At 39.2% G+C, this 25,944-nt stretch overlaps 1 protein-coding gene across 1 annotated transcript in view; it reads right to left on the bottom strand.

The window, feature by feature from the left end:
- The window catches only part of cacna1db (calcium channel, voltage-dependent, L type, alpha 1D subunit, b), a 180,394-nt gene that overhangs the window by 34,094 nt on the left and 120,356 nt on the right, over positions 1 to 25,944 (bottom strand). The window contains exons 18-35 of the mRNA XM_069659609.1: positions 25,613 to 25,639; positions 23,807 to 23,951; positions 23,521 to 23,650; positions 22,762 to 22,821; positions 20,786 to 20,892; positions 20,519 to 20,606; positions 20,277 to 20,384; positions 20,048 to 20,100; positions 19,787 to 19,933; positions 19,295 to 19,496; positions 14,923 to 15,081; positions 14,657 to 14,767; positions 13,555 to 13,638; positions 6,414 to 6,542; positions 5,867 to 5,932; positions 5,622 to 5,713; positions 5,349 to 5,508; positions 5,107 to 5,234 (exon numbers count right to left, since the gene is read on the bottom strand). Of these exons, the coding sequence (XP_069515710.1) occupies positions 5,107 to 5,234; positions 5,349 to 5,508; positions 5,622 to 5,713; positions 5,867 to 5,932; positions 6,414 to 6,542; positions 13,555 to 13,638; positions 14,657 to 14,767; positions 14,923 to 15,081; positions 19,295 to 19,496; positions 19,787 to 19,933; positions 20,048 to 20,100; positions 20,277 to 20,384; positions 20,519 to 20,606; positions 20,786 to 20,892; positions 22,762 to 22,821; positions 23,521 to 23,650; positions 23,807 to 23,951; positions 25,613 to 25,639 (1,996 nt within the window). The remainder of the gene's footprint in view (positions 1 to 5,106; positions 5,235 to 5,348; positions 5,509 to 5,621; positions 5,714 to 5,866; positions 5,933 to 6,413; positions 6,543 to 13,554; positions 13,639 to 14,656; positions 14,768 to 14,922; positions 15,082 to 19,294; positions 19,497 to 19,786; positions 19,934 to 20,047; positions 20,101 to 20,276; positions 20,385 to 20,518; positions 20,607 to 20,785; positions 20,893 to 22,761; positions 22,822 to 23,520; positions 23,651 to 23,806; positions 23,952 to 25,612; positions 25,640 to 25,944) is intronic.

Genomic DNA, 25,944 nt, shown 5'->3' on the forward strand with positions numbered 1-25,944 from the left:
AGGGAGTTCCGAGGAGCGATAAGCGAGGATACACGAGAGCAGCCTCCACGGAAGTCTTTTACTGGCCGACACGCCCCCATATTACAGATCAGACCGGATCACAGACCGGAGTTTCATATCGCAGAGAGGAAGAAGCGGACCTTAAAACAGACTTTACAGGGCGCCTTGAAACCGACTATAAACAACGTCGGTACAATGAGTTGGTATCTGACAAGCTGAGATCGTTTAGAACGAAATATTGATCATAACTTGTCGTAAAATATATAAAATGCAGTGAATAACTGAAGATTTGATTTGTTTGCTGGGTCAACATCTGAGTAAAAATGAGTTGTCTAAAAATCAAAAGTGGCAAAAACAGATTAATTTCTATTAAATTTAATCTAAAGAAATACCTCTCGTCATGATCAGTTATTTCCCTGCTAACTTTTATTACAGATGAATGAATGAATTCAGAGGGAGCAGGAGAGTCTCTCTGTCAGCAGGTAACACTTTTTACGTGTGAGAGTGATCATCAGTGAGGTCGGGTTTGATCAGCGTGAATTGATTTCTATTTATCCTGAAACTTTTAGCCTAATCAATAATGTTCATAGTTCATGAACAGACAGTATTTGGGCTTATTAAATAATTAATTCAGATCAGATGATCAGTGATCAAAAATGTAAATAATGAACAAATAATATAAAGACACTGTAGGAAATGTCCGTATGGCTCTGCAGCAGGAACACAGACTGCAGCCTGTTCTTCATGTGCAGGTGTTTGTTACACGGGTAACAGGATACAGAGAGGAAACACTGTTACTGTGTGTTTTATTAGAATTAATACAGTGCACATGTGTACAGACACAAACAGCTGTTAAAGCAGACTGACAGCTGATCCAGCTGTGATCAGCTGACGCGATCATCACAAACGGACGTCGCAGCACGTGACGCTTCATCAGAAAGGACGTCTCATGTCTCTTAAAAAACATTCCCACGTTCCCTCTGTCCTCTCTTGGTTTCCTCGCGTCTCTCCATGCATCTCTAGTGGGAGGGACTGAGACGCAAGTGAACGACGCAAGTGAAGGAAACATGGATGCAATTTAAGAGACTTGGGAAGCAGCCTATGTTTTAGACCAAAAACGAGAAAACGGAAGTACGCAGCCGTTTTCTCGTTTTGTCACTCAGAATGCAAAATTGAAAAAACGACAAAACCAATTCAAAGGAAACGGTCCAATTTGGTTATTTGTACATTTATTATTTTGATTTTTATCGCAATGAATAAAGGAATACATTTGGGCTGTCACGTGATACGGAAGTCATAGTTAAAATGTCAAAATAAAAGCCCCTAACCAGCACTAGCTGGCTGGCTGGCAGGCAGATAGACAGACAGACAGACAGACAGATTTGAGATGGTTTTTAGAGGCATTTGTTTATATTGTGCATATTTCATATTACATATTCCCTTAACTACTACTACTACTACTACACCAATATTAATTCTAGTAGACTATTAGACTACTCCAAATCAACCTTTAAAGGAGGATTAGGTAGTTAAAAAAGAACATTTAATTCCTTTCAGACAAATTTGGGCTAAATTTCAAATCTCTACATCACAGATTTTGGATTACTTATTTCCTGTTTATAGATTTTCTTTTCACAATTGAAGATATTTCGTGTTTTTTTTCATTAAGTGATATAATATGAAGTTTGTTTAGTTAACATAGTCCAGCCAAATAGAGCATCTTCAAAGTCACCAGCAGAGGTCCCCATCCTCCACCCTGAAGGTTATAAACAGCAACATGGCTTAAGACAGGGGTACTCAATTAAACTTAGAAGTTAGAGAGAAATTAGAAATTTTGAGTGTCAAAACCTTTATTTCCTGTATTTTTGGTTTATTCTATGCCCCAGTTTGTGATGGAAGTGTCTTTATTTGTAAATGAAAACAAATAATATAATGTCTGGTACTACTGGTAGTATAATGATGTCCATGCAGAAATCAAATGGAAGAGAGAGACAGCTTTACCTCTTCACTTAAGCTGCTATCCCTCTGCCTCCTGACAGAATTTTCAAGATTTGACCATAATAGAGGGATTCACTTATTTTACGTTTGCCAAATTTTATTTTATGTTTTGCCGAAATGCAGTTGCATTTGACTTTTTCTCATGGTGAGTTTTAAAACAGGCAATGACTATGAAATAAATAATATTTAATCGCACTGTACACTGACGGACTGCTGGAGAGAGCGAGGGGGAGAGAGAGAGGGCACATATCGGTACATATGAGGACAGAACTGCGGAAATAAGAGAAAAACTAGTCATGGTGATGAAGCCTGATGTAGCTCTGTGTAACTCTCAGGTTTATCAATTGAGTGATTGAACTAAACTGCAGCCTGGAGTCTCTGTTAACAGACACAAACGTGGGACAGTGTCAGACAATGTCCGCGTTTAATAATGGCCACGGTCACGGAACATATACGAGTATGTCCAGTCTTAAAAGCTCGGTTTTCTCTACTGCTCTCTGCGCCATGTCTACTTTTCCCTAACTCACTTATTTTCACCCACTGTGTCGCTTGTCAGCTGGCTCTTCAGTCTGTATCTGTATTCTCACACATCCACTGGGTCAGTCGCGATATTAATCTGAGTGACAGATTTGGTGGGCTGAGTGGCGTCACGTGTGATGATTTACAACGAATGAATTGGTCTGCGAGTTTCTTTGACCCCCAAATCACTACCGCAAAGACAAAAAAGCTGCGCAGGTTAAAATAGATGTGCTTGTCAAAACTGAAAATATGTCCGGTTCCGGGTTTGGAGACAACGGCGGTTGGATCCGGATCTGGCAGTTGGGTCCGGATATGGCTTAAGATAAACATGACAACAGCAAATAATGATAACAATTATACAACATATTACAATTGAACTTGAAGTCTGATACAAGCCTTTCTATTTCTCTCTCTCCATCAAGCCCTGGCATCTTTGGTTACGGTGGGACACTTAAAAGATAAAAGTGAGAGTACCTGTAGAAATTATACAGTTGTTCCCATCATTGCAGGTGCAGAATGCAGTGGTCAGACTAAAACCAGGTCTTGCATGTGCAGATGAGAAACGCAGGTGCAATGATAGGAGATTACAAAAGGTTGAGCCTTTACCCTGTAAGACCCAGTATTGCCTTTGCCCACTGTGGCACAAGAGCTGCCCCAAGAGTCCTCCAACACGCAGAAAGGAAAACCATATTTGCAAAGCATGCCAGTGACATCTCTCACACCCCACTGCAAATTTAGATCCTCTGCTAAATTGTAAAGATAAATATGTTCCTGTAGATTTATAATGTGCATTTGTCCACTGAAACAAGGAAGATGACACCTTAAGTGTTATTTTCTCATTTCTATATGGTTGTGTGTTAACAAAGTATATTTGATTGCTGGAAATTATCATGTCTATACATTTAGATGTAGTTATTGTTGGGCATAGACAAACCACAATCATTCTTTGGCAGCTGAAAATTACATGTTACTGTTTGTTGCCTATGTTTATACACATTTGGAATATATACCTGGGTGTAAAATGAGTCACTCAGACCAAATGAAATGATAGAGCAATATAATTATAAGTTCAATTGTAATATGTTGTATAATTGTTATCATTATTAGCTGTTGTCATGATTATCTTAAGCCATGTTGCTGTTTATAACCTTCAGGGTGGAGGATGGGGACCTCAGCTGGTGACTTTGAAGATGCTCTATTTGGCTGGACTATGTTAACTAAACACAACTAAAAAAATCACAAAAAATTTCAATTGTGAAAATCTATAAACAGGAAATAAGTAAACCAAAATATGTGATGTAGAGATTTAAAATTTGGCCCACATTTGTTTATTTTGTTATCATATAAGAATGTAGATTTAAGTTAAATTGTAATTACAAAACTATTATTATTATTATTATTATTATTATTATTATTATCAGTATTTGTAATCGTCTACTAGAATTAATATTGGTGTAGTAGTAGTAGTTGAGGCAGTGATCAATGTTTGTCAAGGGAATATGCAATATGAAATATGCACAATATAAACAAATGCCTCTCAAAATAATCTCAAATCTGTCTGTCTGTCTGTCTGTCTATCTGTCTGTCTATCTGTCTATCTGCCTGCCAGCCAGCCAGCCAGCAGGCACTGTTTAGGGGCTTTTATTCTGACATTTTAACTATTACCACCGTGTCACGTGACAGCCCAAATGTATTCCTTTATTCATTGTGATAAAAATCAAAATAATAAATGTACAAAAAACCAAATTGGACCGTTTCCTTTGAATTGGTTTTGTAATTTTGGATTCTGAGTGACAAAACGAGAAAACGGCTCCGTACTTCCATTTTCTCTTTTTTGGTCTAAAACGAGAATACGATAAAACGAGCCGTTTTCAGCATTCGTTTTGGGTTATCTGATCACAGAACGGATTATCCGATGGTACCCGGACCTACCTGGACCGACAATTCAGTAATTTGTGTATATTGGTAGGGACACATCCCTACCCAATTCTACATCCTTGGTCCCTTCTAATTTCCTTCTTTCTATTTGGATAAATGATAACTTTAAATAACTAATAAATAAATACATTGATATTTACTTTTTTTTTATTTTTATGAATTACCAGTTAAGATCAACCATTATCAAAACAAAGGCTAAAACCAGGGCTTGCAGAGCTTAGCTTAAACCTCTAAATTTTGTATGGACAAATAACTAAGTGTGAGTTTTCCATTCTGTCGATACTTTATTACATTAAGGGTACCAACTTTTGTTCTCTCAAATCCTCCAGTTTTTTTGTTTTTGTTTAGTTTTTTTGATCTGATGCTTAAAGAATAGTTCTTTAGCCTGTTAATTGTATATCACACTACCCAACAGATTTGGGGCATTTTTGTATTGTGCACTGGCAGATAAGTAATAAAGACTTAATGAGGAACCATGACTTCCCTCCCGTTGTGGACTGGACTTAATTGCTTTCTAGCTCTATAATGGTCGTTACAAAACAATCAACAAACATATTGACACAAATGTTTCTTTGCAGTTGTATAAAGCGCATAACAGAAATAAGAGCCTTTAGTTTATAGTTCCATCCCAAATGGGTCATGAGTACTCACTTGGCTTCTGGGTCATATTCGGACCAAATCCGTTTGAACTCATCCAGGTGATGCGGTCCAAGAATGGACCAATCACGGGTCAGATAGTCAAAGTTGTCCATGATGACAGCTACAAATAGGTTGATGATCTGAAACCAGGACATGCAACATTTTTGGCTCTTCCACTGACACAGGAATATGCATGTTAAAGTGAGCACTCAAACATTACTGGCACTGAACACAGTGAAATGTCAGAGGATTACCAGAAAAGCACAGAGCATGTAGAAGCTGATAAAGTAGATAATGGCAAAGCCGCTGCCACAGGTTCTCTCCTCTCCAGGGTTGTAGTCCGACTCTGAATCACACAGCTTCCCTGGCAAACAGGCCAGCATGATCTCCTGCCAGGCCTCACCTGTGGCACACCTAACATAGAACAAGAAATAAAATTAACACAGAAACAGAACAATGATTTTTTTAAATTCATATTCATGCATGTATGATGACTTGTATTGTTTTGTAACCAACAATGCAAACACCTGAAGAGCATAAGGACAGCTTGAGGAAAGGTTTGAAAGTTGTTGTTGCGATTGATTTGTGTTCCATCCACCATGGCTATTTTCCCAAACACCTATAAGAAGAAAAATAAAATACAATTACAAAATCAGCAAAGTGATACAAAATTGAATGTTACACAATGAAATCATAAAATAGCAGGGTGTCTTAGCAAGTTTTTGTCATTTCTGGGTTTGATTTTTTAAGAATACAGTATACACCACATTACCTGCATTCCAATTACAGCATAGATGAAAAACAGCATTGCAATTAGAAGTGCAACATAGGGAAGAGCCTGGGTGCAAAAAAAGAGTTAGAGGTTTATTGTCTTAAGCTTAACACAGGAACACACTGCTGTTAGTCAAATAACAATTACACCAACTTTCCCAAAACAGTAAAGAACTGGCACAGCTGAAAAGCCAACACAGATTGCCTTTGCATAAGACATTGACCTGCCCTCAAAATGAAACCCAAAACCGCATTGTCTGCTGATCAAATACATGCACATTCCTAGAACCAACATGTATGATTCTCGCTGTGCATTTTGACTCATTGATGTATGTTTTCAAAATGAAATGTGTTTGTAATTTAATGAAAAAAATTACAAAATGCTACAAATTAACAGTAATTAGGCTTGCTTGGTTATGGGCTGAATACCCAGCAACCCATTTTAGGTCTGTCTTGGCACATTCAACCATGCCAAGTGTAATCTCTTATCTCACTAGTTTATACATTCATAGAAGGTGTTTTTTGGTTGCTTAGGTTTCCACTCTCACCTGAAAGGACTTGATGAAGGTCCACAACAGAGTCCTGATGCCTTCCCCCCTGCTTAGCAGTTTTACCAAACGCATAACTCTGAACAGGCGGAAGAAGGTGATTGAGATGCGAGCACTATCTTCTGTGTTCTAAAGTGGAGGATGTGGGGAGTGATTTGGAGATAAAAAAAAAAGTTGTAACATTTAAAACTAACTGATAAAGCTCTGTACCACTTTTTTCATTCATGCATTATTTCAAACACCATTTATTGTCAAGTTATTTAATCAGCAAGGTAAAAGTTGATGATAGCTGTTATGAGAAATCTTCCCATTTGTGATTTTTCTGCATCTTTGTACAACAATCAATATGCATGCTGAGTAACCATCTCTCAAGTAGACATGTATGAACAGACATCAGAATCTGCAGTCAACGGGCAAAGAAACCAAAAGCCAAATTGTAATTGAAGTTTTAGAATTTACATGAACATCGAGATGGATTTTTAAATGTCTTTTTACAGTACAATCACGCAAGACCTTTGACAAGAAATGTACACTCAACAATGCACTGACTTCAAACACTTTCGCAAGCTAAGTTGAAATTAAAAAAATGAGAAAAAAGACCATACAGCGTTACTTTTTCCCCTGTTTCATGCCATGCACCCAGACAGGACAAGGTATCAACAAACACAATCAAATAAACTAAGAACCAGAGCCAAAAAACAGCCAATATACCAGGTGGATTCAAAGCAAGACTTTAGCAGACAGTGTGACTTCAACCACAAACCTTCACAATATCAAATAAGTAAACCAGAAAAATGACTATGTTTTTACAAGTACAGTAAGCAAACAACATAATGAAAACAAAAACATTTTGATGGTTTGACTTTTGGATAATCACAGATAGGAAAGGGACTGTAATTACTACAAGAATGAACTTCTTCTTACCCCTGGCTCCACAATCACCTTGACAACATGAATGGCTGCCGACTTAAAACCAAAAGCCTAAGGTTAATCTGAGTAAAAACTAGCTGATCAGCACCAAACCATTCACAAGTCAATGCTGCTGCAAACATCGCATCATCATTACCTTGAAAATGTATACCACAAACAAGAACATCACCATGGCAAAGCATAGAGGTTATCATGCAAGCCTCAACAAACTTTCTCAGCAACACCAGACTTAAGATGCAAGTATATTGTTATTATACGTATAGTTATTATACTTCCCCAAACAAAGCTGCACACAGCTAATAATATAATTATTTCTTATAATATAACCAACTATCATTAGTTGATACAGAAATGAATGAATACAATATACCTCACTCTACTTGCACAAATTAAATTATTTAAATAATATAAACCAACTTATTACAGATAAATGGTGCTGACAGAGAGATAGATAGCTAGATAGATAGATAGATAGATAGATAGATAGATAGATAGATAGATAGATGTATAGGTAGGTGGATAGATAGGTAGAGAGATAGAGAAATAGAGAGTGGGAGAGATATAATGTAAGGATACTTTATTGATCCCGAGGGAAATTTTGGATTTAATAGAACTAATAATAGTCCGTTAGCCACCATAACCGTGTGGCAGCTCTGGCAGGTCCAGACAGGTCACAGTAGACACCGGCAGTTCCCCTGGCAGGTCCCGGTAGCCACCATAAATGCCACAGCAAGTAGTGGCAGGTCGCGGTAGCTACTGGCAGTTCCCCTGGCAGGTCCTGGTAGCCACCAAAACTGCCACTACAGCTCTGGCAGGTTGTGGCAGCTGGAGGTAGCTACTAGCGGGTCCCCTGGCAGGTCCTGGCATTCACCAGAAGTGCCACAACAGCTCTGGCAGGTAGTGGCAGCTAGCGGTAGCTACTGCCGGGTCCCCTGGCAGGTCCTGGCATTCACCAGAACTGCCACTACAGCTCTGGCAGGTAGTGGCAGGTCGCACTAGCTACCGACAGTTCCTCTGGCAGGTCCCGGCAGCCACCAGAACTGTCACTACTGCTCTGGCAGTTTGTGGCAGGTCATGGTAGTACTGGCAGTTCCCCTGGCAACTACTGGATGTGCCACATCAAGTTACCGTTACCACAATTGAGCTTGCCCTCTCTCAAAATAAGACATGGGCTTTATTAATGTGACTGGACACAGAGAAGGCTTTTGACTCTGTCAGATGGACCTTTCTCTATAAAGTACTGAATAAAATTGGCTTTCATTAGACTATTATAGAGGCCTTCCAAGCAATATATATGAAACCAACAGCAAGAATCAGAATCAATGGCAGCCTCTCAAAATCCTTTATATTAGAATGTTCATGCAGACAAGGCTGTCCTTGCACCCAACTTCTCTTCGCACTATTCATAGAACCTCTTAGCCACTGTATAAGACAGACTGAAGGGATCACGGATATAAAAATTGGGGAAGGGGAACATAAACTTCACCTTTTACGGATGATGTATTAATCTTTCTGACCAAGCCATCAAACTCCTTACCCATTCTGATGTCAACTTTGGAAGAATATGGTCGACTATCAGGATACAATCTAAACATCAAAAAAACTCAGGTCATGACCATCAAGTTTGACCTCCCAAAGCACCAAAATGATACGTACGGTCTGAGATATAAAAAAAAAAAAGATGAAATATATTGGAGTTAATCTAACCAAGGACACAACTATTTGAGGCCACCTACATCCCTTTAAACTCCAGAATTAAATCTGATGTATCCAGGTGGAACCTCATACCCTTTCTGAACTGACTGAAGATTAGAGTCAGTTAAGCTGGCCGTTTTGCCACATCTGATATATCTCTTTCCATCACTCCCAATTAAAATACCTGAACAACAATTCGTAGAATGGGACAAATCAATTTCCCAATATATCTGGATGGGTTAAAAAAAAGTTAAATATGAAATAGAATTAATTATAAAATAATGCAATTATCAAAGGGAAAAGGAGGCTTGGCCTTGTCAAGTTTAAGGGATTAGTACGATGCAGCGCAAAGTTCTTTAGTCTGTCTATGCAGGAAATAGAAGATAAAAAATCTGGGGGACCCCCAATACAGGCCATGTTAGCAGACAAAACAATATTAGACAAATCTTTAGATAGGAATAACCCATGGACAAAATTAGCTTTAAAATCTGTCAGAAATTTGAGTGGGGCAATGAAAATACTAAAATGGTGTGCGTATGATACTGACTTTATCCCCAACATGACAGACACCAGATTCAAAATCTCGATAAGTTAAAGACTCACAGTCTATTGTTGTTTTATACACAACAGAACATTACAGAGCTTTGAAACTTGAAAAAATATGGCTTGGACTTTTTTAGATACTTACAAATGAGGCATTCAGTAAATCAAATCATTAAAGAGGGGTTAGAAAGAGCAGACAATGGCATATCAACATACTAATCAGAGGGCAAATACAGAATAGTATCCAGACTTTATAAGGGCCTCCAAAAGTCCTCAAAGGTGGACACCCAATATATTAAAGGGGCTATATGAAAGATTTTACATGTATTCATCAATCAAATACACTGCTCAAAAAAAAAAGGGAACACATAATCATTACAATGTAACTCCAAGTCAATCACACTTCTGGGATATCAACCTGTCCAGTTAGGAAGCAACACTGATTGTGAATCAATTTCACCTGCTGTTGTGCAAATGGAACATACAACAGGTGGAAATGAGAGGCAATTAGCAAGACAACCCCTATAAAGGAATGGTTCTGCAGGTGGTGTCCACAGACCATTTCCCTGTCCTCATCCTTTCTGGCTGATTTTTGGTCACTTTTGCATTTTGCCAGTGCCCACACCACTAGAGGTTAGCATGAGGCGGTGTCTGCAACCCACAGAAGTTGCTCAGGTAGTGCAGCTCATCCAGGATGGCACATCAAGGCGCATGGTGGCAAGAATGTTTGCTGTGTCTCCCAGCACAGTGTCAAGAGCATGGAGTAGATACCAGGACACAGGCCAGTACACCAGGAGATATGGAGGGGGCCTTAGGAGGACAACAACCCATCAGCAGGACCGCTATCTGCTCTTTTCTGCAAGGAGGAACAGGAGGAGCACTGCCAGAGCCCTACAAAATGACCTCCAGCGGGCCACTTATGTGCATGTTTCTACTCAAACTGTCAAACAGACTCCATGAGGGTGGTATGAGGGCCCGACGTCCGGAAGTGTGGCCTGTGCTCACAGCCCAACACCGTGCAGCCCGATTGGCATTTGCCAGAGAACACCAGGATTGGCAGATTCGCCATTGGCGCCCTGTGCTCTTCACGGATGAGAGCAGGTTCACACTGAGCATGTGACAGACGTGCCAGAGTCTGGAGACGCCGTGGAGAATGTTCTGCTGCCTGCAACATCCTCCAGCATGACCGGTTTGGCGGTGGGTCAGTGATGGTCTGGGGACGCATTTCCTTGGAGGGCCGCACAGACCTCCATGTCATAGCCAATGGCACCCTGACTGCCATTAGGTATTGGGTTGAGATCCTCAGACCCATTGTCAGACCATATGCTGGTGCAGCGGGCCCTGGGTTCCTTCTGATGCATGACAATGCTCTGCCTCATGTGGCTGGAGTGTGTCAGCAGTTCCTGAATGACGAGGGCATTGATGCTATGGACTGGCCTGCCCATTCCCCAGACCTGAATCCAATCGAGCACCTCTGGGACATCATGTCTCATTCCATCCACCAACGCCACGTCGCACCACAGACTGTCCAGGTGTTCACTGATGCCCTGATCCAGGTCTGGGAGGAGATCCCTCAGAAGAACATCCGTCATCTCATCAGGAGCATGCCCAGATGTTGTAGGGAGTGCATACAGGCACGTGGAGGCCACACACACTACTGAGCCTCATTTTGAATTGTCTTGAGGAATTTCCACAGAAGCTGGATCAGCCTGTGATCAGATTTTTCCACTTTTATTTTGAGTATGATTCTGAATCCAGACCTCCATGGGTTAATGAATTTGATTTATATTGATCATTCTTATGTTATTTTGTTCTCAACGCATTCCACTATCTAATAAATAAAGATTTTCAAGTGGAATATTTCATTCATCGAGATCTAGGATTTGTTGATTAAGTGTTCCCTTTATTTTTTTGAGCACTGTATAATTTTGTATTGCCAATGTGTGAAGGGATAGTAGTAGGAACTGATAAATTGAGACCTTTCACAACTTTCTTCATTGCCCCTAACATTTTTATTAAAAGCACTCGGGACTGTTTTTCCGCGAAACAAGAGGATGTGACGTTTCTGCGAGTTTGTGAGTACCTCTGCCGAGAGCTCATTCTCCGCCACTACATCACGAGACAACGAAAGCTGTGAAATGGAGAAGGATAATGCCAACAAACGACTGGCATCCACAACAACACCAATACAAAGTGTACACAAGAATAAAAACAACACACATCTGGCCAAACAGGAATGTGACTAACGTCAGTGGAAAACTAGAGTCAACATCGGCAGGGCATGCGAATCATGGAGAGACCTTTGATTGCTTTTGTGAATTAAAACAGACCCACGCCACAACTTATTGTTGTCATAGAAACAAAAACCGCGTGCAGCGTTTTTTCTCTCACCGGGTACAGCTTTTCTGTCACAGCACAAGTACTTCATCCCAGGTCTCTTCAGCCGCCCTGCCGGAGTCATGCAGCGTATTTATGTTGTTGGCTAACCTTAGCATGCTCGCTAACGTGGTGACTACCAAAATACTATCTGAGTGTGTTTGTCAGTTATCTAGCTTGACAAATAACTTTTGGCCACATGATACTAACTTAGGTATTGTGACAAACAGTGTTGATTTTGGACAACATGATGCTGGTCAACATGATACCAGTCAATAAACACGTCTCGTCAGTGAAAAGTAAACAGAGTTGGTGAGTTCCGAGATTGAGCATGCTCAGTTTCGTGTGTCTTCAGCAAAAACCCCGGATGCTCGTTCATGCGTGTGAGTGTCTGCGCAAGCTCGTACAAGAAGGTTGACTGCAGTTCCCTCAATGGCCAGTGTCACTAGGAAGGAGGATTTTCTGAAAGTAACATATAGCACCTTTAAAAATAAATGGGATAAAGAAGGCAGAATAGTTATATCTGGAGAGGAATGGGAAAACATTTGCAAATCTCAGTGGAAAACTACCTCTACCTACCTACTCTGAAACCTGGAGAAAATCTGGATGGAAGGTTTTTCATTTCTCCTGCCCAGAAAAAAGAGGCTTTGCGGATCAACTGTAACTAATCATTATCACATATTCTGGGAATGCCTGGCAAGAGATCCATAAATGCTGGGAAACTGTATTTGGGACCACAATTGCATTTGATGCTTTGACATTGTACTGTGTATGGGCGCCACTACACAAAATATTCAGACTAAAGCAGACAAATACTTAATGAGAATACTGATGATTGAAGGGAAAAAAGCTTCGACAAGGCTACAACCTGACTCAACACGAATAGAAGATTGGTTAAAATGGGTCGAGTACATCACTCCAAGGAGGCCTGACCTGGTTTGACGAAAAACGTGTACATTTCTCAAAGTGAACATACAAGGATCCTTAAACCTATATACTTACTGAATTAAGAATAGAGAATAAATATGACTATTCTGTTCTATAGCATATAATTTGCTAAACAAATGTTAAAACGAAGTAGAATAAAAGAGGGAAGACAATATTATTTAGAGGGAATGATGTCAAATGCTAGATGCTGCAATCCAAGCCAAATTACTACTGTGATTGCAGATTTTGGTTTCAGCCTTTGGAAATATTTAATATTTATTTATTGGTACCACCCCGTTCCCCATTAAATTGTGTACATGTAAATTGACCCAGTTAAATGAAAAATTATAGCACAACTTAACACCTTTACCTTCTTTTATTTCTATACAATGAAATATTTTATTGTGGAGAAAAGCATCATAGTTCTCAACACAAAGCTGTATAAATCAACATAAGTTTAAAAGCTTAGGTCAAACTGTATTAACTGTGTTAAGTGACCGCTGTTTTAACAAATCATGAAACTATAATTGTATGCCTGTTGCTGGGGCTTGTGAAGAACATTAATTCATGCATGAAAGAGACAGTTGTGATTTTTATGCTAGAGCAAGGCCTTCTTGCTTGGAAGGGTCACAGTAGGACAGGCATGTATGTGTGATACATGACTACTTACATTGATCTCAGTGATGGCAATGTCAACCACGCTACCCACAACAATTAAGGCATCAAACGTGTTCCATGCATCAGCAAAATAGTTCTGCAAGCACAAGCATCAAAAAGACACAGAAAAACATAATAAAGGACATAAGACCAAGAAAGGAAAGGAAAAGAGGTAAAAAAAAAAAAGAGAAGAGAATTGTGAAAGATAGAAAGAGAAGAATATTAAAAAGTAGACATAATATAAAAGAATGAGTCAAGTGAAATCCTTACGGGCTAAGTCTGAGAGTGTTGACTCTCTGAAAACTAAGTTGTTTTAATTAATCATATGTCATTACTCCTTTACTTTTTTTTTGCTGCAGTGGTCCATTGGCAGGATACATGAAATGGCCACCACAGACTTATAACTAGATATTTTTAAAAATATCTTATCGGCATGAAGCAGTGGCTTGAATTTTCTAGCCCTTTGGGATGTTTATGGTCTATAGTACTTATCAACCATTAACTCCACAACAGATTCAACAGACTAGCATCATAAACAATAATTAGTTCAAGCCAACATAAAAAACAAACAAACACGAAATGAAGACAGGAAGGAAGAAGGAGGATAGTTGTGACGGAAGGAACAAGTGACAGCTGCAATGGAAGAGCAGGAAGAGGGAAGGCAGGTAGAAAGAACATCTTTCTACCTGGCTGAGTATGATGTCGACTACACTGCCAATCACCACCAGGGCATCGAAGACGTTCCAGGCGTCACCAACATAACCCTGAATATGGCAGCATGCACAGCCAGCGCAAGGAGAGTGGGAGGCAGGAGATGTGGGGGATGCAGGGAAGTATAAGCAGAGAGGTTACAGTAGGGTGTAATGGAGGGTAAAGAGTGAAGGTGGGACAGGAAGAGAGTATTTGAGGGTGGGGCTTAAGGGAAAATGGATATGCTTTGAGGTAACAATATAAACCTTTTCAGTGGTTAAATTTAAAGGGAGATCTAAAACAAAAAAAACTCCAATCAAGACAATACTGCATATTGAAAAGATTTTAGTTTTGTATAAATAATGCAAATATTTAGGAGAGGAGAGGAGAGGAAAGGAGGGGAATGCATAGAAGAGGAAACTTACTCTGGGTTTAAAGGCGATGAGTTTGAGGATCATTTCCACAGTAAAAACCCCAGTGAAAACCATGTTGAGGATGTCCATTGCATAGTTAAACAGATGAGACTGACCATAATGCTGTAAAGAGATGATAAAAGACTAATGAAAAATAAAAAAAATCCAACAAAATAAATGTATTATCAAAACGTATTGTATTTCAATGTATTGCTGATGATGTGTTATGAGGGTAGATTCACTAGTAAGTTCATATACATTTTTACCTAAAGACTTACCTGTATAGCCAGACAAAGGGTGTTGAGAATGATTAGGACAAACATGACGTACTCAAAGCCTGTAGAGTTGACAACATACCAGAACTTGTACTGGTAGTGGTTTTTTGGGATGTAGCGCCGTAGGGGACGAGCTTTAAGAGCATATTCCACACATTGACGCTGAGGTGGTGGTGAGGGTAGTTGGGGGCAAAAGAAGAAACAGACAGACAAAGAGAATCACAAGATGTTATTTTTGTGTTAAAAGAGGCAGACTTTTGGCCAGTCAGACTTACCAGATTTAATAAGTCTGATTGGTTTCAGGTTAGAGCACAAATTGACTCTTAGTATATCCATTTTAATCTAAGTCTTAAAATAGATGATGAAATAATGAAAAGAAGAACGATTATATAGCTAGGTATTTTAATATAGCAAATATTTGTTCGCTAAACATTTTAACAGATAGAATTTTACATAGAGTATTTTTTATACTTTGTTACTTTGTTATCGTATAACTTCAGTACATGACTGTCAGGTGTTGGAGAAGCTGGATGGAGTAACGACATGGAAGCCAAGCTATGTAAGGCTGAGACCAAAGACTATATATATAGATGGACACATGACAACTCCCTAAAAGTGAAGCCAAAACATTTAGAGCGCCCCCTGCTAACTGGCTGCATTATAGGTCATAAAGCCCGCCTCCTCCACGCTAACAGGTGGGACATGGGTCAAACTATAAAATCAAAATACACCATCCATCCATCCATTATCTATACCACTTATCCTGTTCAGGGTCGTGGGGGGCTGGAGCCTATCCCAGCTGTCATTGGGCGAAGGGCGGGGTACACCCTGGACTGGTCGCCCGTCAATCACAGGGCTGACACATAGAGACAGACAACCTTTCGCACTCACACCCACACCTATGGGCAATTTAGAGTCACCAATTAACCTTACAAGCATTGTCTTTGGACTGTGGGAGGAAGCCGGAGACCCTGGAGGGAACCCACACGTGCACGAGGAGAACATGCAAACTCCACACAATAAGGCCCAGGGTTTGAACCAGTGACCTTCTAGCTGTAGGGCAACAGCGCTAACCACTGCACCACTGTGCAGCCCATCAAAATACACGCCAAATACATTTTTCTCAAACATGGTTTCTGTCATTATAGCTAGTTATTATCATGCTGATTTACGTCCAAGTGTTAATTTTTCTGACAAGTTTATTTTGAATTAGTTATTTGATGCTGTCAAAATGATGATTGACAGCTCTGTTGAAAAATACGGCTCCTGCAGCCAATCAGTTCCGGATTAGCAGAGTAGAGGACGAACGGCGAGAGAAAACGTAACAAAAACAATCACTAAAGTCATTAAAGTTTCCATACCTGTGAACATTAACCACTGACCAACACAAAGAAGCTGTTCTGCTGTTAAACAAGCCGGCGAGCGAGAACCTTGCTGTTTTTTCGGTAAGTGTGGGTTTTGGTTAGCGGAAGTGGCTACGGCGGTGCCGCTAGTCTCTACTGCGCAGACTCTGGCTCCATATGACGTCACCATCGCAAAATGGCAGCGCCTATCACGGGGGCTATTTTGGCATCACTTTCGTACAATGGGGGCAGATGGAGACGCGTCGTTCATCTATTCATACAATCATTGCTGTGGACAGGGTTAAAGTGAAACATATTTTAAGCAATTAAAAAAATTAAATATCAGTTTTATTGTAATGTTGTTGTTGTAACTCTGTTTTGTTTGTCTCTATCCATCTCTCTCTTTCTGCATCTTCATCTGTCCCATGTTCTAAGCCCAACACAGTCGCGACAGATGGCTGTCAACATGAGCCTGGTTCTGCTTCAGGTTTCTGCCTGTTTAAAGGAAGCTTTTTCTAGCCACTGTCTGTGAAATGTTGCCAAGTGTTTTCTCATGGGTCTCTCTAAATAATATAACAAAGAGTACGGTCTAGAACAGGGGTCGCCATCCCATTGACCGCAATCGACCTGTCGATCTTTGGGAAGCTCAAAGTAGATCGCAAAACATAAGGGGAAAAATAATAATGGTTAAAAAAAAATCTGATTGTATGTAATCTATATATTTTTTTTCTCAATCGAGCCAATCCAGAAATGTTGAAATGACATGATGCTCTCCTGATCCCCTCTGTGATTGGTTGGCTTGTGATGCTGTTGTGAAGCTACTGTTAGTTACAATCAGTGTTGTGACCAAGTCATCTTTGCTCAAGTCCCAAGTAAGTCTCAAGTCATTTGGTCGACGTCTCAAGCAAGTCTCGAGTCATTTTTTTCTTGGGCAAGTCAAGTCGAGTCGAGTCACAGGTTATGTCAATTCAAGTCAAGTCGAGTCCTTTGTTAAGGCAAGTCAAGTCCCAAATCAAGTCATTTTTTCTCCTCCCACAGTCCAAGATACAGTATTCTTACCTGTAGTATCCGGTCTTTATAAAGAGAAAAGATAAGGTATTAGTAGCCCGTCTAATAATGATTTTATTGGCCAATTTATACCAATTGGCCAATAATATATAACCTGTTAAAAAAGTATGAAAATGAATTGTATCTGTATTATAATTATTAATATTCAGTGAAATAAATGTAATCAAAGCAAAAACAAATAGCTCATTTATTTAATATTCCCTCTTTTTATTTTTTTATATACCTTTATTTACACCAAAAGGCATTACAATAAGTGTTTAAAATTGTCAGAACATACATACAATCATGGACATTGGCCAGGCCAGGGGAGTCCAGAGTGCAGTTGATTTTAGTCCTTTTAGAGTTTATATAACATGTAGTGTTCTTAAAATATTGAAAGTCTTTGTAGCTTTTTGGATTTAATATTCCCTCTCCATCCCTTAGCTGGGGTCTTTGATGTTACGTGTTGTCATAGCGAGGAGTTTGACTGACATCCAATCATGACAGTCACACACCGGGGAGCTTTTCAAGTCGTCCAATCATGATATCCAGTTTGCACTGCATACATACTTGATAGTTAGATAGAAACTTCTAACATTGAATTATATCACTTTATATTTAACAGCTAACATTTAAACTTATGAGCACACGCAAGTCATCATGCCTCAAGTCAAGTCGAGTTTCAAGTCATTCATTTTTTGTCAAGTCAAATTGCAAGTCATTCATTTTTCGTCAAGTCAAATTGCAAGTCATCAAAACAGTGACTCGAGTCGACTCGAGTCCTACACACCATGACTCAAGTCGTCTCGAGTCCTACACACCATGACTCAAGTCCACATTTCTGGTTACAATTTTCTTTCCGAATGAAAGAGGGAATGTGTGTCACTTCTGACACTTAATTCAAAGACTGTAAAAACAAAGACTATACTAAAAATAGGATCACACGTGAGCCTCTCGGCCCGGCAACTGTGGCCATAAGGATAGAGTCGCTATCGAAAGATGTGTCTCAACAACAAGTGCTCAAGGATTTATTCATGTGTGAATGGTTCTCACTGCCATTTGACACTGCGGTCAAGCCAGCCTCCACTTCAAAAAAACGGTCCAGCCAGCCACCACGTTGTTTTGCGAAATGTGCATATCCTAGGCATTACGGTAGGAGTATGTAAGAGCTGCCTTCAAAAAAAAAGCTACATTCAGGTGAATGTGAAAGGCAGTTTCAGATACATATATTTATTCAAGAATAATTTAATGAATTAATGAATGAATGAATGAATGAATAAATACATAAATGAATGATGAATCTTTTTTTTTTTTTCCTGAATGAATAAATTAATGAATGATAACTACGGCCTGCAAACTATAAAGTGTAAGTACATTGTGATTTGGGATTTCAAAATAAAAGCTCTTTCAATTCTCAGCTATCTTAACCCTGAATTCAAATTAGCATTAAAAGGAAACTACTCATTGCCAATGACTAATTTCACTTCAGGATGATAGCAGACCTTCGCACAGTGTCAGTCATACAGTATCAGTACATTCTGATGTGGAATTTCAAAATGAAAGCCCTTTAAATTCGCCTGTATCAGCTATCTTTTTTATCTTCATTTCAAATTAGCATTAAAAGGAACCTACTCATTGCCAATGAATAATTTCACTTCAGAGTGAAAGTACAAGACCTCAGTGTGTAACTCAGAAAATATCAGGACATTCTGGTGTGGAATTTCAAAATTAAAGTCTTCCAAGATATCAAAAATAAGCAATGTTTCCTCTGATTTCTTTTCTCTCATGATCCGCACACCCAGCTCCCAGATCAAGAGAAATGATACGTTCGAAGGACGTGTTTTCATATGGATTGATCTCTCATCTCATCAACATAACCCGCTGGATCAGGTAAAGTGTGAAGCAAGTGACCATGGCAATGTACCCTGGTAAAAAAAATACACTCATCATAAACAAACACATAAACCCTGATGGGCTCTTCCTACCTGGTTCTTGTCAAGCTCGCAGTTTTTGTACTCCTTCTCCCCCTGCTCCTGAAAGGTGACAATAACAAATCCAACAAAAATGTTCATCATGAAGAAGGCAATGATTATGATGTAGATGATGAAGAAGATGGAGATCTCGATGCGGTAGTTGTAAATGGGACCCATGTTCTCTCTGTTAGAGTCGATTGCCTTGTACAGTAGACTGCAGGGACACACAAAAAAGAAAGTCAATGAACGGTAAAAACTTCATATCAACTGTCATTCCTTTTGTTTTTCAAAGAAAATGTTGCCACATTTGTATGGATCGGTGTTTATGGTAAATTTACATAACAATCAAGTCATAATTTCCTGTCTGCATATATACGTATGTTGTCATTTGTAACTGTAAATAAAGTTGAACAATTATCAAACTTTAAATGAACTCTTATTCTCCATTATGATGTAAAGAATAGTTAAATCTGAATTCTTCCTCTGACGCAGAGCAGTACTTACGTGGGCCATCCTTCAAAGGTGGAGACCGTAAAAAGAGCCATCATGGCCATGAGGACATTGTCAAAGTTAAAGTCACTGTTGTACCAGATCCTCTCCTTCACCATAGGTGCTGCTGTGTCCCCATTGTTATAGAGAATGTAGGTACCTCTGTTATTAAAGATAAAATATTAACCCCAAATAAGCACCAGTGCAAAGACATACCCTAATTTTGGCTAATGTCTAAAGCTGGAAATCATGAAGAATCTTACAAAGGAAACTCACTTGCACTCATCTGGACTGGACTTTGCATCATCTGTGCAGCGATAAAATTTGCCCTTTGTTAAAAAAAACAATAACAAAAATCAAAAAACAAGATAAAGTCAGAGGAGCTTTTTGTTTATAACATTCTTATTTGTTGTTTTACAGTAAAGCCTATTGACTTGGTTGTTATCCAATTTCCCTCTTCCATCTTTCTCATCTCTCTTTTCCCCTGTCCATCTTTTCACTGTACCTTGAAGAGCTGCACTCCAATACAAGCAAACATGAACTGCAGCAGTGTGGTTACAATCATGATGTTGCCAATTGTCCTGATGGCCACAAACACACACTGGACAACATGCTGCAAAGGACACAAATCATTATTACCCATTAAGTATAAGCAACAGCTCAATTATCATTAACATACTCTAAGAAAACTTAACATAAATACAGATGGAAACACATTGCACCATGTTGTGTAATTGCAATTCTGACCTTTAGTCCTTTGGCTCTGTTGATGGCTCTGAGTGGACGCAGGACTCTCAAAACACGGAGAATCTTCACCACTGAGATAGCAGAGGACCTATTAAAGAAGAAAAAAAGCCAGTGAATTCAGCTGATCAAAATCAAGAGCATGTTGTCAAAGAGGCATTAGAAGCATTGCCACTGGCAGAGCAAATAGAAATGTTTATATATTAACACCAAAAATGCAGTTGCTCAATAATAAATTCAGACATTAAAAAGCAATTGAACAATACATACTGAATCCCAAAGGAGACCAGAGACACACCAACGACCAGCAGGTCTAAAAGGTTGAAGTAGTTTCTACAGAATGCTCCTTTATGAAGGAATGCTCCAAATGCTGTCATCTTGACAGAGGAGAAAAAGTCAGGACAAAATATATATACAATTAAACACTCGTCTCACCTGTCCCCCTAAATGTCAACTGCTATTGGGAAAGCTGCAAGTTAGGCTGAAATGTGTTTTATATACTAATTTTACGATCAAAATGATCTGTTACCAAAAACTATTGCCTGTAACCATGGGTGTAGGAAGCATAATTAAAGTGTGTGGGACAATTTGACTGGGTGTCTGGGGGTACTCCCCCAGAAAAAAAAACAAAGTAGATGATGAAAAAACAGAGTCAAAAAACGTAGAGTAGGTGATTTCCTGTATTCTGTATGCCTTTTAAAATGTAGTTTGGTAATTATCTGGCTATAGCACCAAAAAAAAAAAAATAATAATTATGGTAAGGCTATATTTTCTAATTTCATCTAGAGGAAATGGTTAGCCCCAGTCAGATCATGTTTGAAGATTGAAATTGATTTGATGACTAATTCAGAGTCATCTTTACTAGTAACCACTCATTGTTTATTTAAACTTACTGGGACTTGTTATAATGGTTCCTACGCCCATGCAGGTAACAATTAAAATAAAATTGTGTGTACAAAAAGGTTTGGCTGATTTTATATATCCTCTTTGGATTTCCCTTACATCAACATTAATTTGCATTTCGAACATGGGTTTTGATGTCACTTATTCTTTAAAGAATTTCCCAGTTGATAATCCTCCATTGTAATCAAGCTGTTATGTTATCTAACTATGTTACTTAGAGCAAATACAAACAGATACCTATACTAATATTCTGAAATTAATAATAGTTTCAAGCAATATTTCTGATAAGCATAGTCAATATTATACAAAATTGAAACAAAATATTGATAAACTCACACACACAAACACATGCAAACAAATAACATCATAAAGTATGCAAAATGTTTAGACAAGACGAGGGGAAATAACGTGCATTTCCAGTGCAGATTAGGCCAGGGAATGTAATATAAACACTTTTCATGAAACAGGGATTTTAATCGCCCTGGATTGAATTTTAGGCTCAAGCTATAATGCATGAAATTTACCTGGTGCAGGTATGCAGTGAGTCAGGGGGCAGGCCAAGGATTTAATTTTATAGCAGGAATAATGACACTTTTCTGTTTTTTTTTGTGGTTTTTGTCAAGCACATTCTTCGTATATTGACATATATTGACCAAAACAAACAAAATATTGAGAAAGGGTGCACTTCAGTGTTCAGAGAAGGCAGTGGGATATAAAACTTTATGTTAGGTCAGGTTCAAGTCATCTCTACACAGTCCAGAATATATAAAATGTATCAATTAATAAAAATTGCAGTATTTTTGTTGTTCTAAATATGGTAAAAGTCAAAAATATAATTATGGGTGAAAGGTTTTAAACGCCACCAGGGTCATTATGCCAACCAAAAATATAGCTTTAATCTTCAGACATAAAAAGACTGCAATATACACCCAAACAAGTAGTTGCACTTTGGAGAGCCACTGGTCCATAAACTGATCAAGGATGAAAAAGGGAAGTAGGCCATGATAGAAAAGTGACAAAAAGACAAAAAATATTGCATGATTTCCAGGTGGACGGATTAGCGCCTAGGCAACAAGACAAGCAGCTGGCAATTTCACTTAAAGTTATAGAGACAATGATGATAGGGGGGAGGACATGTGCAGCAAGCTTGGAAGTGGTGGGTTTTACAGAGGCAGCGCAACATTTTTTATTGTTTACCTTAATAAGGATCTCAAATGTAAACATACTAGTGAAGACATAGTCTGCATAGCCTAGGATCTGAGGAGGCAATCAGAGTGACATAAGCAAGCAGAGTTACTGAAGCTCTACCCAGCACAGCACAACACAGCACAAAGTTCATTTACCTTCACCAGGATCTCAACAGTAAAGATTGCCGTGAAAGCATAGTCAAAATAACCAAGTATCTGCAAGAGGCAATGCACAAGTTAAAGTCATCAAGTAATCCAAGGATAACAGCACAGTAAGACACAATATATAGATACAGTTAGAGTCAGACAGATAAAAAATAACTATGGCATATTGAATATACACACATACATATACATGTATAAACACACACACACACACACACACAAACACACATACATATGTATATATGTATATATATACATACACATATATACACACAGAGACACACACACACACACACATATATATATGTGAGAAGCACCACATCACATGTAGACTTATTCAGTCTGAATTACCCTGTTTGTCGATGGTTATAGCTTACTTCCACACTTATTAAGTGTTTATTGACAAACTACTTAAATCTAATCACATTGCTTTCCCCCTCCCCACCGCCCAACACAAAGAACTTATGCACACAGCTGCTTGCCTCGCCTCCCTCTTTCTGTCTGTCGACTAAGGTAAATGTCTTCATCAGCAGTGTGTTTTATTAAGTTACAATAGTTAAATATTTTCCCTCGCGATTCAGTTTTCACAGCACGTGAGCCACGTGTGCACGAGCGATGTTATTAAGATTAAGGCGATGTTTTGAGACGTAGCGTTACCAGTTGACACAGGCACCTTTAACAACCTTTGAAACAGTGACAGGGAGGGAAGCCTTTTAGGACAGTGTATGGCCCCAGTGGTTGTTAACGTACAATATTGCGAGCAGAGAAGTTGCGTATTGGGTCCTCAGCAGCCAGAGAGACGGAGCTTAGCATGATGAAGATCAAGATGAGGTTGGTAAAGATCTGATGGTTGATCAGCTTGTGGCAGAATACACGAAACCTGCAGCATGAAGAAAAGAAAGAGAAATGGAGACCTAAGGGGACAATTCTGACAAGTTTTTAATTGTAGCTTTTTTCCTGTTTACTGAATTTTTAGAGGTGTTTTTGTTCCTCTGCCTCTGTATAGGTATTACCAAACACCATGTCAGAGACTCACGGATTAGTGCTGCTGAAGATAAAGAAGGCACTGCCAACCGGGATAGGTGGAGTCTTCTCTTTGATGGTGAGTTCGGACAACCTCTGGCGGCGGGGTCCTGGCATGACATCTTTGAAGTTGTCATTATCGTTGTCATTATCACACACTGACAAAAGATATTTAGTTTTAGATATTTACATTTGCTTAAGATATTAGGTTTATGAAAATGGTACACATTATTGTTTTAGATTATGAAAATTTCATAATTTTTCTCCTCCAGAAATTGTTTTGCTGTTCTGCCTGTCTAAAATATACAGTATATGGTCTAAAAAATGTAAACGTCCTTGAGCTAATGTGATATTAACAACTGTATTTTGTTATCAATTTGGCTGTTCTCAGACTGCAGTTACTGTTGGAGTTCTTCTCTTTGCAATAGCATTCATTCTTCATGGATCTTGCCAAGCAGCAACCTCCAGTGTTGAAAAATGAAGCCGATGCATGAGTAAAAACTGCTTTTAAGGCAGGAATAAACATGTTTACAGGCTGGTACAAAAAACAGTTGTTAATTTCATAGTTCAAGAATACTGTACGGGGGGTGATTTTTTTTTTACAACACACGTTTTAAATATATTAAGCCTTAAATCATAGGGGCTGGCTCACTTGATTGATAGGTGGATACTGCTGGCTGTTTGCTAGATGTCAAAACAGTCACTTGAACTTAACTTTGCCTGTTTGTGTTGTTGGAGCCTTTTGGGGAGTTTTTTTCAAAATTTGAACAATCAATCTGTCTCTCTGTTGGATTTATGGAACTTTCTGGCCATCCAACAGGTCTGAGCTCCTTTTCTGTGAGTGAAATGCTAGTATTATTGTATTGATATATTTTAAGCACTAAGTAGCAGGTATACTGTGGTGACTATACCTGGCTTGTTACCCTGTTCAGTGTTTATCAAACATTTATTTAATTGCCGGCCAGTAAATAGGAGTCAGAAGTTGTTGGCTTTTTCCCAGAGATAATACAGCGGACCGTAGTGATGAGAAGATCGGTTATTTTAAGTTTCCTGTTACGTGTCAACTCGACCCACTATCTCACTAAGTGGGCGAGCAGTGAGTCCGCTACTTCTCTTGTCTGATAAATAAGCACCTGCAGTCAGTCACTGTCACAAACAGAATATCCTCTGTGGGAAACACAAAGTTAAAGTAGCTCATTCATTATTTATACAGTCTAATAACCGCTATCTATGCTATTCTACATAGAAATGTAGAATCTGTATGCAGGAAAAACTGTCCGTGTGGAGAGCAAAAGCAGGCGGAAGGTAATGTGCCGTAATGACATCCCAGCTCTGATTAGCAGCTATCTGGCAATGATTTTAAAAGTAGTTTTCCTCTCCTTTTGAGGACAGACCTGACAAAGCCTTATTTTTACTTTTTACAAATTACAAAAAAGACATTTCGGCAAAGGTAAGACCTGTTAATTAAAGTAAATCACAAGAAAAATTAGTTCTTTCCTGTATACAAGGAGCATGTGGAAATGGAAGTTGTTTATCGCTAACCGCCGGCCCCAAGCATGTTCAGCAGGTGTGCCCAGGGGCTATATCGTCGTCAGACTATAGCCTATGGCATCCGAGATTGGACTGAAGGTATTGTCACAGTTCTGCATCACCTTTCATCTGCCCTCTCCCAGTAATTTTCCACTCACCCCTCCTCTGCTCCACTGTGCCTGCCTGTCAAGCCCACCTTGTCAACTCTCTCAGTTCACCTGGACACAGAGCTGCTTCTGATCAGTAATCAAGCCAGTTTTTAAACCTCTCCTTATCTCACACTCAGTACACATCTCACTGCCAGATTGTTCTTCATCTGCTATGCAAGACTCAGCACGTTCACCTGGACTGATTCCCCATTGCTGACCTTGTTTGCCTCTGACCTGCCAGCCTTGTTGCTATCCCAGATATCACTTCAGCTTCCAACCCAGAGTTCTGCCTCAGCGTTCATGTCTGCCTTTTTCTCTGGCTGCTCTTACCTACTGGCTTTCTGAATCTCCACCTGGACTGAACTCATCTTTTGCCTGCTCCCTTTCTGGATTAACTGCTGTTAACTATTGCTTTCCTGGATTTCTACCTGCTTCCTCCTCAACTACGTCCCCTGCCGGCTCCCTCACTGTA

This window comes from Semicossyphus pulcher, unplaced genomic scaffold (genome assembly GCF_022749685.1).
Source record: "Semicossyphus pulcher isolate SPU_LCO1_2020_fin unplaced genomic scaffold, fSemPul1.0.p SCAF_13, whole genome shotgun sequence".
Lineage (NCBI taxonomy): Eukaryota > Metazoa > Chordata > Actinopteri > Labriformes > Labridae > Semicossyphus > Semicossyphus pulcher.